This window comes from Lissotriton helveticus, chromosome 9, assembly GCF_964261635.1.
Source record: "Lissotriton helveticus chromosome 9, aLisHel1.1, whole genome shotgun sequence".
NCBI classification, from domain to species: domain Eukaryota; kingdom Metazoa; phylum Chordata; class Amphibia; order Caudata; family Salamandridae; genus Lissotriton; species Lissotriton helveticus.
The window spans coordinates 462,568,782-462,584,271 of NC_136070.1; the positions used below are offsets into that span (position 1 = coordinate 462,568,782).

At 44.3% G+C, this 15,490-nt stretch overlaps 1 protein-coding gene across 1 annotated transcript in view; it reads right to left on the reverse strand.

The window, feature by feature from the left end:
* Nucleotides 1-15,490, reverse strand: part of LOC144781429 (uncharacterized) — an 88,185-nt gene that overhangs the window by 44,485 nt on the left and 28,210 nt on the right. Inside the window, exon 3 of the mRNA XM_078660280.1 lies at nucleotides 12,081-12,224. Coding sequence (XP_078516406.1) covers nucleotides 12,081-12,224 — 144 coding nt within the window. The remainder of the gene's footprint in view (nucleotides 1-12,080; nucleotides 12,225-15,490) is intronic.

Consider the following 15,490-nt stretch of genomic DNA (forward strand, 5'->3'; position numbering starts at 1 on the left):
CATGTGAGTCGCAAATTGCTAGGAGGTGGGGCAAACTATGTTCTAGGTCTGTGAGGTATATCAACATATCGTCCGCGTACAGGGACACTCTGTCTTCCCAATGCGAATCCCATCGTATCCCCCTCAGAAGTTGCGTAGTACGGATAGTGACCGCCAGCGGTTCCAGGACCAGAGCAAAAAGGAGAGGCGAGAGTGGGCATCCCTGTCGCGTACCCCGTTTTAGACATATGGTCCGTGAAGTGTGGCCATTTGCCATTATCTTGGCCGTAGGATCCTTATAAAGCATCCTTATCCAGGAGATAAAGACGGGGCCAAAGCCCATCCGTGTCAACACCGTGAAGAGGTAGCTCCACTCCACTAAATCGAACGCCATTTTGGCGTCCAGCGATAGTATCGCTGCCGGTTCTTGTAACAGTGAGAGTCGTGCCACAACTCCGTGTACCCTGCGAAGGTTAAGGGCCGTGCTTCTATGTGGCATGAAGCCGGACTGATCCGGGTGGATCAGTTGACTTAAACATGGTATAAGTCTGTTCGCCAGCACTTTCGCTATTATTTTGGCCTCCGGGTTAAGAAGGGAAATAGGCCTGTATGATTTACAGTCGTTGGGCGGCTTACCCGGTTTCGGGATCGCGACAATGGTCGCCATCCGTTGGTCTGCGGGTAATATCCCTTTCATCCTACTCTCCTCGTACATGTGAAGAAGGGGCGTACTCAGCGACTCAGACATAATTTTAAACCATTCAATGGGCACCCCATTGGGACCCAGAGCCTTACCCGAGTGGAGGGAGTCAATGGCCGATTTAATTTCGTCAATCGTTAAGGGGGCATTGATATCCTTCGCCGCCTCAGTCGTTAAGGACGGCAGAGGCACATGTTCGAGGGCGTCTCGGGCCTCGTCCTCTGTCACTACTATCGTTGGAGTGTATACTTCATGGAAGTGGTCAGCCAAGGCTTCTACGATATCTTCCGGTCGTGTGTGTACGTTACCATAAGAGTCTGCAATCTGTAGTATGTTTCTACCCCCCCCATGTGTCCTGTCCAGCCATGCCAGGAGTTTACTAGCTTTATCCCCTATGTCATAGACCCTGTGCTTGGTCGCGGCAATGTCCGCCATCGTCACTCTCCTCAAGTGATCTTTGAGGCGACGCTGGTGTATCTGTAGGTCATGAAGTGTATCTTCCGATGGGTCTGCCATATGGGCGGTGTTGGCCCTCTCGAGGCCCAACTCCAGTTCCAATGCCTCACTCCTGTGCGTCTTTTTGTGATTCGTTATCGCTGCAATAGCCTGACCCCTGAACACTGTTTTGTAGGCCTCCCACAATATTGAGGGGGAGTCCACCGAGGACTGATTCTCTTCAAAGTATAGCCGGGTTGCTTTCTTTAGGTCTTTACAGACCAGCGGAGCTTTGAGATAACCCGGGAAGATCGGAAACATTCTCCTGCGTTTGGTGCCTTCACTAGTTACGGTTAGGGTGATTGGCGAGTGATCCGAGATGCCTCTCGGCTGTATCGCCGCCTCGCTAATGCTTAGGAGACCGTTACTCTATGTGAAAAAGTAGTCTATCCTGGAAAGACTGTTGTGGGTCGCTGAGTAATAGGAGTAGTGTTGCTGATCTGGGTGTAGTGCACGCCATACATCCACCAAACCCTATGCTTCTAGAAAGTTCTGTAGTTTGCTAGGGCCAGGTGCTTGCGGACGCACGGGGAACCGATCGAGGGTATTTGTGAGTGTCATGTTAAAGTCTCCGCCCACAATCAAGTCCCCGTCAGGGAGCTCCAGCAGGAATTTTCCGAGGTCCGGTAGGGCCACTGAGTGCAGCGCCGGCGGAATATAAACTGAGACCACATTTAGCAGTCTACCCTCCCATTGACCATGTACTGCCGCGAAGCGGCCCTGATCATCTATTTTTGTCGATTTCACTATGTATTGGGATGATTTCCTTAGCAATATGCCTGTGCCCCGAGACCCTGAGGTAAAGTCAGCGTGTGCTATCATACGGTACCCCCTCCTATCCAATGCCCGTGTGGCCGCCCCCACAAGTGTGTCTCCTGTAGGAGAATCAGGGTGGGTCCCCGCCTCTTAATGCCTTGCAAAACCAGGCCCCGTTTGATCTTGTCGCCCAATCCCCTAACGTTCCATGACATGATTTGCAGCGGGGTTGGTGTGGTGTGGTGGTCAGTTCCGGCCATAGGAAGGGTCGGAGGGTGGGCCTAGGGGAGCCCGTTGGACAAAGTCCCACACCATTATAATGGAGGGAGCACTATAGACCGCGGGGCTTTCGCTCCATGAGTGAGGTGGCGTATGGGGACGAGTATGAGGCAGAAGTGACTTCTCCCACCCTCCCGCCATTTGACTGTCCCAGTGTCGTGCGATGCCTCCCATGTGTTGAGCCTTGCCAATGAACATGTGTGCGTACAGTACTAAAACATGCAGGACCAAGTGGTCCCAAACTTTAACCATTCTTGAACCTCCACCCACCCCCCTCCCTGCCCCCCTGCTACACGGACTCCAAACTGCCCGCCCCCCAACTGAGCAGAGTGCTTATCCCTACCCCTAAACAGTATACTTGCGCGTTGGGGTGAAGGACTCTCCACTGCCAGCGGCCTCTCAATCACACCCTCGGAGGTCCATCACCCAGTGTCCAATGGCGGGAAGAGCGTCTGAAGCATCATAAGTCCAGTATGTTATAGAATCCAGGAGATCATTGGTCCTCATTTTCCTCTAGTCCGCCCTCTGCACCCAGAGACGCGCCGCTTTCTGTGTCCCCTCTCGTCATCTGGGAGTCCGGATGATTTCCCACATTGTGGCCCTTTGGCGCCCGGTTGGTCCGTCGAGGGTGGCGTCCCGGTCTCCACCCCTCCAGCCAGTCCTGCACCGCCTCTGGATCGTCAAAGAACCAAGTTTTGTTTTCCGCTACAACCCTGAGTCTCGCAGGGAAGAGCATGGAGTATGGTAGTTCTCGTGATCTCAGTTCCTTTTTGACCTCAAAAAAGGTCCGTCGCCTGCGTGCGACGTCTGCCGTATAGTCGGGGAAGAAGGCAATGGTAGAGTTCTGGAGTTTAATGGGAGGGGATGACCTTGCTGCCTGCAAGACGGCATCCCGGTCGCGGAAGTTGAATAGGCGGGCCACAATGGGTCGTGGGGCTGCCCCCGGCTTCGGCTGACCACCCGGCACGCGGTGGGCCCTTTCCACAGAGAAAAAGGTGGACAATCCTTTCGGTTGAAGTTCGCCCGAGATTAAGCTCTCCACGAACAGGTCCATAGCTCTCGTGCCCTCCGATTCCGACACGCCAATAATACGGATGTTGTTCCGCCTAGAACGCCCTTCCTGCTCATCAAGCTTCCCACGCAGCAGTTTGTTGTCTTGTGCCAGCTTCCCCATTGCCTGCTGAAGTTCGGAGACATCATCCACTAGGGATTTTGTAACCACCTCCATGTCTTTAACCTTTTCCGACATCTTGTGCAGGTCGGCTCTGAGCAAAGTGACGTCCGTTGAGATTGACCCCACCGTCGTCTGTAGCAGGGCCAGTGCATGCATCACGTCTTCCAACGTCGCCCTCTTACCTCCCGGGACATCTGTCGGTTTGCCCCCCGCGTCTCTCACCGTCACTGGGGAGGCGGGCGATTTTTCGGACGTGTACCGGTCTATACGGGTCTGTGTGGCCCCGCCCTTGGTTCCTTTTCCTGCCATGCCAGTAGGTTTCTTGTTTTTCGGGCCTCTCAGCTCCAGGTTGTCCGGAATGTTTCACCCACGTCGGCCAGAGAGTGGTGGCGGAGTCCTCAACACTGGGGCCAGGCCAGGGTGTCTCCCACGCACTCACCGATATGGACTGGTTGTCCCCCTCCGTGCACTCAGGGGATCGGGTCTGAGCCCCAAACCGGGTGAAGACTTTCGCCAGGCACAACCCCTCATATCAGAATTTTTTTAATGAAATATAAGAGGATTTGAGAAGTCACTCAAAATGTGCCCTAATTTTTCTTTCTTCAGCACTAATCATAATTTCTATGGCAAAATGAACCCCCTCATTTTGTTCCTTTGCAAATTAAATGTTTTAAGTGTTAACACTTTATTCCAATCAAGATGACTTCAGGTGTGCCATACTTTTGTCATAAGTAAGACTGTTAGCGCTCTAGTTGTTCTTTAGAACACTCTGGGACATTCTGTCATTGGGCTATAGTTGGGCTACATCTGGCTGATATTTGGGCTACATTTGTTTTTTTTTTGTCTCTGGTGGCCATCTTTGGGCTACATTGGGCTACATTGGGCTACATTTGGGCTCTAACATATATATAGCCCAATGTAGCCCAATATATATTTTTTCAACGTTAATTTTCGTAAAACCCACTGGAGCACATATCTTGAGACATAGCAAAGGCACATCGGGCTACCAGTCCCTACAAGTTTGCCAAGTTTGGTGGAAAACCATTCAGCCGTTCGGGCTAAAAGTGAGTCCAACCGCCCTATGGAAATTAACATGGGGAAAACACGTTTTGGGACCCCCTTTTATCTCGGCCCCCGCTTGACGAATCCCCCCCAAACTTTCAGGGAAGGACCGGAGCGCCGCGAGGCAAAGTTAAGGAAACTTTCAGGAAGATTCCTCAACCGGCGCCAAGGTTATTCCCACTAGAATGTTGCGATTTCCCTATGGAAAACAATCCTAACTATATATACCTACTGGCTATCTCCAGTAGGTAATATATATAACACCCAAGGTTATGACCATATCCTCCACTATTTTTCCCTGAGAGCACCATTTCTCCAAAATTCATCATTGCTGATTTTCTAGCAGGGATTGAAGAGCTGGCTAAACACACCTCCAGGATGGTTACTAGCATTAGTCCATCCCCTTGTATCTGCTCATTCCTTCCTTAATCCTACCATCTGGCTAGGTTCAAAGAGTAGAGGTGTACATGAAACTGGCTTATCCTGCCTGTCTCCCCCTTCCATTGAAGAATATTGTTTACGACCCTTCCCCCTGCTCTGACATTCCTATGTAGCAGAACTGTGCCCTCCCAGAAGAGCTTTCTAACACATTAAAGGTGCCTGGCTAATCCACTTAACACTGACCTAGAAGGACAGACCACTGGAAGGCTGAATTTCGGCTTACAGACATGAAAGCCTTTTAACTTCTTGTCTGTACACTTTAGAAGAAATTCAACAATACAATATTGTTGGATTTATAATCACCATTCTAGGAAGTCCTGAATCTAGCTGGAATTATTAGTTAATAACTTCCTGTCATGTTAACCTCTGTGGCAGGGGATTTGCACTGGGAAAAATTACTTTGGCTATTTTTCCAACATCAGGACTTATAAATATATATTTTATAAGGACCCTTCCTATATCTACAGGACGCCCCAGCCCTGGAACAACTAGGAGAGACATTAGGGGCTCTAAATGTGTAAACATATTGCAGATCCTCACTCCATAGTGCTCCTAGTGCAAATGTCGATTGTGGGAAGCACTTGCCCACTATGTTGGGAGTGGAATATGTAATTTCACTTAACCCAGGCCCTAAAACTCATTTTATAAGGGTCCTTCTTATAAATACCTGACCCCCCCACCCCTGGGACACGTAGGGGAGACCCTGGAGGCACCTAATATACCCAAACAATGTAGTGTATCAATTTTTAAGTCCCCCCAACACTAGGCTGCGTTTAAACTGACCTCAGGCTTCAGCAGTGCACACATGCAAGTGCAGAAAGAAAAGCTGGCCACTAAACTGCCATGCCCTATTATTTACTACGGACTTAAAGGTCGTTTCAATACCACTGCACTATTATGTACTTGGGCCTTATAGGGGAGGTCATGCCAATCATAGGGGTACCCTAACCCATAGTGTACCCTAGTGTATGTAGGTTTTTCACTGTTTTCTAAGTGTCTCTTACAACATAGCACTGGGACTGGACCTGGTTAAGCAGAGCCCAGGGTCAGTCAGAGCCAGTTACCACCAGTACCAGTCAGCAAATAAGTTGGGGGGTGCCTGACTTTGCAACAATCTCTATGTAAGGAGATGCATGGTTTGCTTGCTGGCTGTGGTAGTGAGTATTGGGGTTTTAAACTGTCTGTGCAACTGCTTCCTTTACCGCTGGATACATAAGAGCTGCATGTGTGTGTGAGTGAATGTATAAGTGTCTGTGTCACTGTGTGCCTAGGTGTATTAATAAGCCTATCCTTTTACAAAAAGGTATGTAAGTTCCAGTGTTGGTAAGAGACTGGATCTATAACTGGAAATATGGGTCTTCATGTCAGCATTTAACGAATTAAACGTTAAACAATGTGTCTATTTTTTAAGCTCATAGCTCTCTGTCCTATGACCTACCAATAGCCTATCTCAGGTGTGACTCGTATGTAGTAGAAGATGAGTTTAAGGCTCACCAATATGTTTTGAAGGTTAACTCGGCCGAGCATGAAAACTGCATCTACATGAGTTACTGTGGCAGGCCTGACATGTTTAAAGGCATATTTGTCTGGATCTGTAACTTGTTTGTGTAAGTTCTTCAGTACATACTTAAATGAGTGTCTCAGTGCCTACATGGGTGTGTTATTGCATATTTAAGTAAGTATGTTGGTATATCGCTGGTTTCTTTTAGTTACTCTATGGGACTCTCAATCTGTATATAAGGAGCTGCATGGGTTAGTTTGTGGTAGTGAGTATTTAACTCTGTCTGCAACTGCCTCCATTACTGCTGGATACATAAGAGCTGTATGTGTGTGTGAGTAAATGTTTAAGTGCCTCCGACACTGTGCCACTATGTGTATTCGTGGATGTACCCTTTTACACATAGGTATGTGACTTCCAGCACAAATAGGGGACTGGATCTATAACTGGACATAAGGGTCCGCAAGTGTGTATGTTACCGAATAAAACTTGAAACAACATGCCTTATCTTTTAAGCTCATAGATCCCTTTTCTATGGCCTACATACAGCCTATGTCAGGAGTGAGTTATATGTAAAAGAAGAAGAGTTTAAGGCTTAGCAACATGTTTTGAATGTCACGTCGGCCTACAAAGAGAACTGCATATACACGGTCACCTGTTGCAGGCCTGAGACACGTTTAAAGGCCTACTTCTCTGGATGGATGGCTTGTTAGTGTCAGTTCTTCAGTACGCACCTTAATAAGTGTCTTAGTGCCTATGCAGGTATGTCATTAGTTATGTAAGTAACTATGTTTGTATATCTCTGGATCTCTTAGTTACTCTATGGGACTCTCTATCTGTATATAAGGAGTTGCATTGATTGCTTGGTGGCTGTGGCAGTGAGTATTGGGGTATTTAAATGTTTGTGAAACTACCTCCGTTAATGCTGGATATATAAGACCTGCATGGGTGTGTCAGTATAAGTGCCTCTGTCACTATGTCACTAGGTGTAATAGTGGATGTTTCCTTCTACACATAGGTATGTGACTGCTAGTATGGGTCGGAGACTAAATCTATAAATGGGATATGCGTTGGCAAGTGTGCATGTAACTTAATCAAGCTTGAAACAACATGTCTTATCTTTTTAGCTCACAGCTCTCTGCTCTATACCTCACCTACAGCCTATCTATGGGGTGGTTTATATGTAATAGAACAGGTGTTTGCAACATGTTTACAATGTTATCTCGGCCAAGCAGGAAAACTGGATATACATGCTATACAGTAGCAGGCCCGAGACATGTTTAAAGGCCTATTTGTCTGGATGGATAACTTGTTGGTGTCAGTTCTTCAGTACACACCTAAATGAGTATCTCAATTCCTACATGGGTGTTTTGTTGGCTACGTAAGTAAGTACATGGGTATCTCCCTGGATCTCTTAGTTACTCAATGGGACTCTCAATCTGTATGTAAGGACCTGCAGGTTTGGTTTGTGGCTGCAGTAGTGAGTAATGGCGTATTTAACAGTGTGTGCAACTGCCTCCATTACTGCTGGATACATAAGAGCTGCATGTGTATGACAATGAACATTTAAGTGCCTGTATCACTGTCTGGCTTGGTGTATTAGTGGATCTATCCTTCTTTACATTGGTATCAGAGCTCCAGTATGGGAGGGAGACTGTATCTATAACTGGACATATGTAACTCAATCAAACTTGAAGCATGCTTTACCTACCCAACTGAACTACTGCCTAACAAATAAACTAAATACACCAATTGCCAATAAAGTATTGAAACTATATGTAGAACATAAAAATATTCACTTGGCCACTAACAAACTTTTGAGCCACCTAATTCCAAGTACATGATTCAGTACATAACTATTTTTGCTAGAGGCTGTTTCATTTATCAAACGCCTATATTTCAAACTGTTTACATGTATATATCTGTTAGTGTTCAAATGTTTAAGTAGTTCCATAAGCACGTCACATCATATATAATCAATTATTTCTTGCCCTCTAAATGTATGTTACAGGATATCTAACTACTATTCAAACCTTATGACATTTAACCGACTCTTATAATTCCTATATTTGTATATAGATACATTATCATTTTTAACATACCTATCAATTCACTTTGTTGATCGCCAAATTTTACCACACTGTCACTTCAAATTTCTTCTCATGGAAAACGATAAGTACCATTCTCTGTAAGAAAGAACCAGCAATGGCAATTGTTCCCTCTCTTTTTCCACTGATACTCATACAGTTTACAAAACAAAATGTTCTCTTCATTTTTTCCTGTTCTTATATTGGTTTTCCTTTGTCAGTTTTTTTAACCCTTTATTAGTCTCCTGATAAGAAGCCCGATCTAGTTGTATCTGTGGGTGGATTTGCGACTCCGTCGCAATGCTCAGCGCGGACCCCCGCTGTAGCTTTGCGACAGGGTCACAAATCTATATGGGAGTCCCTTAAAGCATTTAGATTTATAGTGCATTCATTTTTCAACTACGTTTGAGATCCTATCATAGTACTGAATTAGGAAATTGCTTTTCACATTACAATACATTTCTAAAGTACTTTATTTTCTTGTTTCAAAGTACAATGTATTTGGGACCCTTCCCCCACTGCTGTACCTCAGTTCTCATATCAACCTCCTTTCAAACACTCTACTGTACCAGTAAGTCAAAAGTTTAAAGCACTTTATAACAGGAGCATACCAGTTAAAATTCAACTGTAGCAGGTGCGATTGACTGCTTGACAATGTAAGCATATCCACAATAGCATAACTTCCCTTAAATGTATCCAGAGCCAATCACAGATCTACTTACTTTACCTTTGAAATCACTATCTATTTTTAGCTACCAAATTATTTACACCACCTAATCAAATACGTCATTTTCTTGAACCAGATCCACTCTTCCATTTTAAATGTCTTTCATGCAACCAACTGTCTTATTTAGCTGCAGTCTTCTCCTGTGTGCTACTGCCCCTTCCTTCAAAATGGATAGAATGTGACTTTGGTTTGCCCAATGTGGATATTACTTGGATTGGCCAGAGAGGGTTAAAGTGGCAGCACTTGCTACCTTTGGTTGAGAGCATTGCAGATTGCCAACATCCAGACCTCTCAATTGTGCACTGTGGTGGCAATGACTTCGGCACTCATACTGGGGTAAGTTTGGAAGTCGTAATGAAGGATACCTTTGGCCAATTAATGGGACTTTACCCTCACATTGCCTTACAGTACTCTAACATTTGCCAAAGACAGAAATGGAAATGGTCAGACGAATTCTGTCCACAAATAGTAAAAAGGCAGTAGACATGTTCATAAAACTGTTTCTGCATTCCTCAGAGATAACAACATGTGCTCCACCTACAAAAACAACTTGGAACATATATATAGAAACTATAGAGTACATTTCTCTAAGAAAGGCCACAGAATATTCCTTGACAAGTTGCAAGACTGTAGCCTGTTTTATGTGTAGTAATCATATATACACAAGAAGCCCAAAGGCTCTTCTAAGAGCCACCCTATTACTAAACATTCAATAATTTTCATTTTAAATCCTTTTTTGAAAAAAAGGTTTTTGGAGTTGAGACTTAACCGTGGAACCGCACAGCAAAAGCTTGAATTCAATGCTCAACACCACATTTAAGATTTATAACTCTTAGTTTCACTCTATGTGCCCGACAATGGATCTGAGAGTAGTTTTATGAGTGTCTAAGTGTGTGTGAAAGTGGATATATAAGTCTCTCAGTGCATCTGTGAGTACACACATTACTTTTTGAGTAGGTGTGTGAGTAAGTGCATGAGTGTCTCAATGGGTCTGTGAGTGCAAACGGAGAACTGTCACTGAGTGCATTATTGTCTGAGTGGATCTATGAGCGGGTGGATGAGTGCCTGAATGGGTCTGTGAGTGAGTGTGTGAGTCTCTGAATGAGTCTGAGAGAAGGTGCTCAAGTGTCTTACTGGATCTGTGAGTGGGTGTGTAAGTGTCTCATTTTGTCTCTGTCTGGATGCATGAGTCTCTGAGTGGGTTAGTGAGTGGGTGCATGAGTGTCTGAGTGGGTCTGTGAGTGGTTGTGTGAGTCTCTGAGTACCTCTATGAGTGGAGAAGTGTGGCTCAATGGTTAGAGCAGCAGACCCTGATGCTGAGGTCTAGCCTGGGACCAGGGTTCAATTCCCGCCTCGGCGGGTCTTGGGCTCAACTTCTTCGGACCTGATAATTCTCGCCTCGATGCCTATTCTAATCATGGGTCCCACTCTGCAACTCTGGGCAATAGCTTGCTTAATCTCCACAACGGCCCCAACAATGCTAGGATGCCTGGCTTCACCTTGGGGGTGCCCTGGAGTGGGCACTTCAAAGGGAAAGGCCAGGAAGGGTTCCTCAGTGGTATTCATACAAGCGCCGAGATGCCTCATGGGTGATTTGTGCGCAATACAAGTACCACTACATTTACATTTTACATGCATGAGTGTCTGTGTGGGTCTGTGAGTAGGTGTGTGAGTCTCTGAGTGGCTTTGTGAGTTGGTACACAAGTGTTTTTCTGGATCTGTGAGTGGGATGCATTAGTATCTCAACATGTATGTGACTGGATGCATGAGCTTCTGAGTGGGTCTGTCAATGGGTGTGTGAGTGTCTGAGTCAGTCTGAGAGTGGGTGCATGAGTCTCTGAGTGGGTCAGTGAGTGGGCCATGAGTCTCTGAGTGGGTGTGAGAGTGTCTGAGTGGGTCTTTGAGTGGGAGAATGAGTGCCTGAGTGGGTTTGTGAGTGGGTGCATCAGTGTCTGTATGGGTATGTGAGTAGGTGCATGAGTGTCCGAGTGAGTCTCTGAGTGGGTGCATGAGTGCCTGAGTAGGTCTGTTAGTGAGCACATGAGTGTCTGAGATAGACTGAGAATGGGTACATTAGAGTCCAAGTGGGTCTCTGAGTGGGTGTCTGCTGTGAATGGGTGCATGAGTGTCTGAGTAGGTCCTTGAGTGGGAACATGAAAATAAATATATATGTGTGTTTGTGTGTGTGTGTGTGTGTATATATATATATATATATATATATATATATATACGTGTTGATAGATAGATAGATAGATAGATAGATAGATAGATAGATAGATAGATAGATAGATAGATAGATAGATAGATAGATAGATAGATAGATAGATAGATAGATAGATAGATAGATAGATAGATAGATAGATCATACCCTTTCAGGCTTCACATCCCACATAAGTTATACAAAAAAGGGAGCATGGAACTCTTGGTAGTTTTGATGGAGGGCAGCTCCTATGTAGAAGACCCTAAAGTCATGCCCACACCACGAACTGCTAATTACCCCACATATTTGATTACTCATGACATCTTCTATGACATCATTGATACTATCACTTCAACATGTGCAATGAAATTATTGATGAGAAAACTGTGGGACCCGAGCAATAGTTACCTTAGGGCGCAAGTTATTGTTACTTGACAATATTTCAACAGGTCAATTTCAATGTTTTTGCTCATTTAAAATGTTACATTGTCACTGAAATTCTCACCTAACCATAACATTACTTTAACTGTTGTTATTTTCAGTGAATTTCTAGGTTTTTTTAACATAACGTCTGATCCTTTTGATTGTGGCTGCCTGATCTGAAACCATCTACCTTTATATTTATTTTTTCAATTATGCATTGTTTTTTCGATTGAAGTGAAGTGTTACCATTTTAACTTGCCTTATTTTCTTGCGTGTTACAGTTCCAGAAAAAGCCTTCCTGTCAGAATCTGGTACCCATTCCTGGTGGTCATCTAATGTCCTTGGTAATATCCTCAGTGGGGTTGCAGAGTGATTCAGAGAAGTGGCAGACCATTTCTCTTTGCTGATAAAATGAAAAAAGACTGTCAGACTAAAATGTCCAATGAGACTATTGTAAAAACACAGCAATTCTACAATGTCGTTGATCTCCACACTTCTATACTAATGTAAGAACTGCCTGTTTCATAAACACCCATTGAAACTACCAAGACTAAACCGGTGTTTAACCAACAAATAAAGAAAAACACAGAATTATAAATATCAATCTAGACCACATCAATTTCTCTATCCTAGGGTACCATTCATAGCAATGCCCTGCATATTATTTTGTGGTTGTAAAAAAATCATTTCGTAGTGCACCGAAAAGCGCTGAAGAGTCAACATGGTAGCATAGTACATTATCGGCCAAATAGTTCGGGCATATTTCTGAGAGATTTACGTCATGCTTCCTTGCATCACGCAACTTGGTATATGCGTGACACAAACCTCTAAGTCAGATTTATGAAGCCACACAAAACCACTTTGCGTGACTTTGTATGGCTTAAAAAATCTGGATTAAGGCAACGCATCACAAATCAGTGTGTTGACGTACTATGCACAAGGTAGGCGCTCTATGGGCATTGCGGTGGGTGTTCCCACACAACTCCCATGGATTTTAATGCATTCCCAGATTTACAAGCACTTGTAAACCTAGGAATGCTCCAAAAAGATATGCCTCACCAGGAGAGGCGTTACAAGGAGAAATATCTTTATTCCTCCTCCTTTTTTCGTTTCTATGTGCACTGCATTCTCTCAGTATTTATTTTGAGAGGTGAAGGGGTGCCCCATTCTGCACAAAATCAAACATGCATACAACACAGGCACACTTGCACCATGGTTCAAGGATACCTGGATTGGCGCTAGGCTACCAAAATGGCGCCAAAGCAGTGGGAACAGACAGGTATGTGCCATATTAGATAAATATGGCACATTCCTGCCCTTTCACTGTGACGCTGAGTAGCGCAGCAAGGTGGCTTGCTGTGCTGCCCTGCACCACAAATGTAATAAATATGGCCCTTAGAGTCTGAGTTAAAGCATGGTGCCAATGAAGGTCATGTAAAGAAAATCAGATTCTTCATCCCCCCTGCATACGGCAGCATATCCACAGTAACTTGAACAAGGAATTCGTGGCAGAGATGCCTCTTTTTTGCCATCAAGTGCATCAAGCAGCAATCATAACTTCACCAAGGATGGTGGTGGGTCAGTCATGCCACCTTCAGTAGTAGATCCACTAACATCTTTGGAAGAGTTAGCACAGTGAAAAGTATCCACTGAACGGGTGTACATTTTCATTAAAAGTGAGAATTATGTGCATAATATGCTGGAAAATGTCCCTCATTACACTATAATGGGGTAACCGAGTGAACATCAGGGCCTGAGTAGGGTTTTGTACAATAAAGAAATGGTCCAGTTGGGTTAGAACAATTAAACATAAATGATGCTTTTTCAACACCAGAAACATTTCTTTTGGGAAATTAAAAATAAATATTGAAGAAAAAAACTAACAGATAATTAAGTACAATGAGAGTAATGTACAATATACTGTAGGTTGCTGCAGTAGTGAGAGAGTGAAAAAGTGCTTGTGCTGCGTGGCAAGTGAAAGTGTAGTGACTGTAAACATATAATACAAAAACAAATCGCAGTGCTACAGCCCACTGCATGCTGCCTGTCAAGAATTATATTGTTTTGAATTCCCATTTATCCAGGGCAGCAGGAAAATTGTCTTAAATGCCCAAATGGGGTCTTGTCTTAGTTCAGGCAAATACTGAGTGTATAATTTAGACCCAAAATAGTGAGGTTACTTGGAACCATCTGGGTGGGTCTTCATCAGGATGTGGAGGTGGAGCAGCCTAGAGGTGCATGAAAACTCCATAAGGAAGTTCCTTTTGTGTTAGGTAGACAGCAACACGGCTCGTCTGCAGGATGGAAAACTCAACAGACTGTGATTTTTGTTCTATATTATATGTTCTCGGTTACTACGGGGCATATTATCAAGGACCGGTGTTAAAATTATTGCCGTTTTATCGGCAGGAAACTGCCGATAAAACGGCGGTAATGGGCTTGATAATACGCCCTTGTTAATTCCCATGGAAGCCCATGTTAACACAAGAACATGGGCTTCTATTGGAATTAACAAGGGCGTATTATCAAGCCCATTATCGCCGTTTTAGCGGCAGTTTCCTGCCGATAAAACAGCGATCATTTTAACACTCTTTTGATAATATGCCCCTACGTTCTCACTTGTCATGCTGCACAATCACTTTTTCACTATTGAAGCAACCTACTGTATACTGTACATAGATACTCTCTTTGTACTTAGGCCATAATATATGACATTGATCTAATTCCATTTCTGGTTGTGTTTTTCTTCAATATTTATTTTATTTTTCTTAAAATATTTTTTTCTGGTGTTGAAAGTATCATTTATGTTTAATTGTTCTACCCAACGGAACCATTTGTTTATGGGAAATGTCCTTCGGCATGCAAGGGAGATTGAATATAGATGCACTGACACCATACTCTCATTTTAGAGATACACTCTATGGCCCACATTTTATAGTAAGTATTCCAACATACAAGTGCATTGATCAAATTTCAACACGAGGGTTCCACAAAAGTCTTTCCCATAGCGGAGACAGCAACTTAAAGGAGAAACCTCTGCGCTATAGAAGGCCTGGAATATGTTAATCAATCAGATGGAGATTACACAAACTAAATTGTATTTAAGACTAAACATCTGTAAATAAACATGTGGTGCCTGATGTATACTGATTTCAGTAATGATGGACTGGATCACTGTAACATCCTTTTGAAGACATTCATTCAAGCAGGGAGGAAAACAAGGCGTTGAGTTGCGGTCATGCAAAAGCCACTGGTAACTGCTTGGGGTCTGCCCTCTAGTCCACTTTTTTGTGCACTATTCCTCCTAAGAAAGAGACCAGTCATGTTAACAACACCCTTGATTCTCTACCTCAAGCATCAGTCTCGAACAAACTGCTAGGCCTCATGCCAGGCCACATTCCCTCGAAAATGGAACATAAGCATCCCCAATCAGGTTTACGCCTTGTCATTCCTCATCAGTGAAGTACACAGTGAGTGCGGGCCCCACATCTGGGCATGTCTGTTGCACCTAGAACATCACACTAAGGAGAAAAAAAAGGTGATGGGTGTAATGCTTGCAAAGGTTTTAGTCACAGGCAGTTGCTTAGGCCACCTTCTAGTCCGTCATCATTCACCGATTATTTTACTCTATATGTAACTCCACTTCAGGTTAACAACAAAATGTTCAGC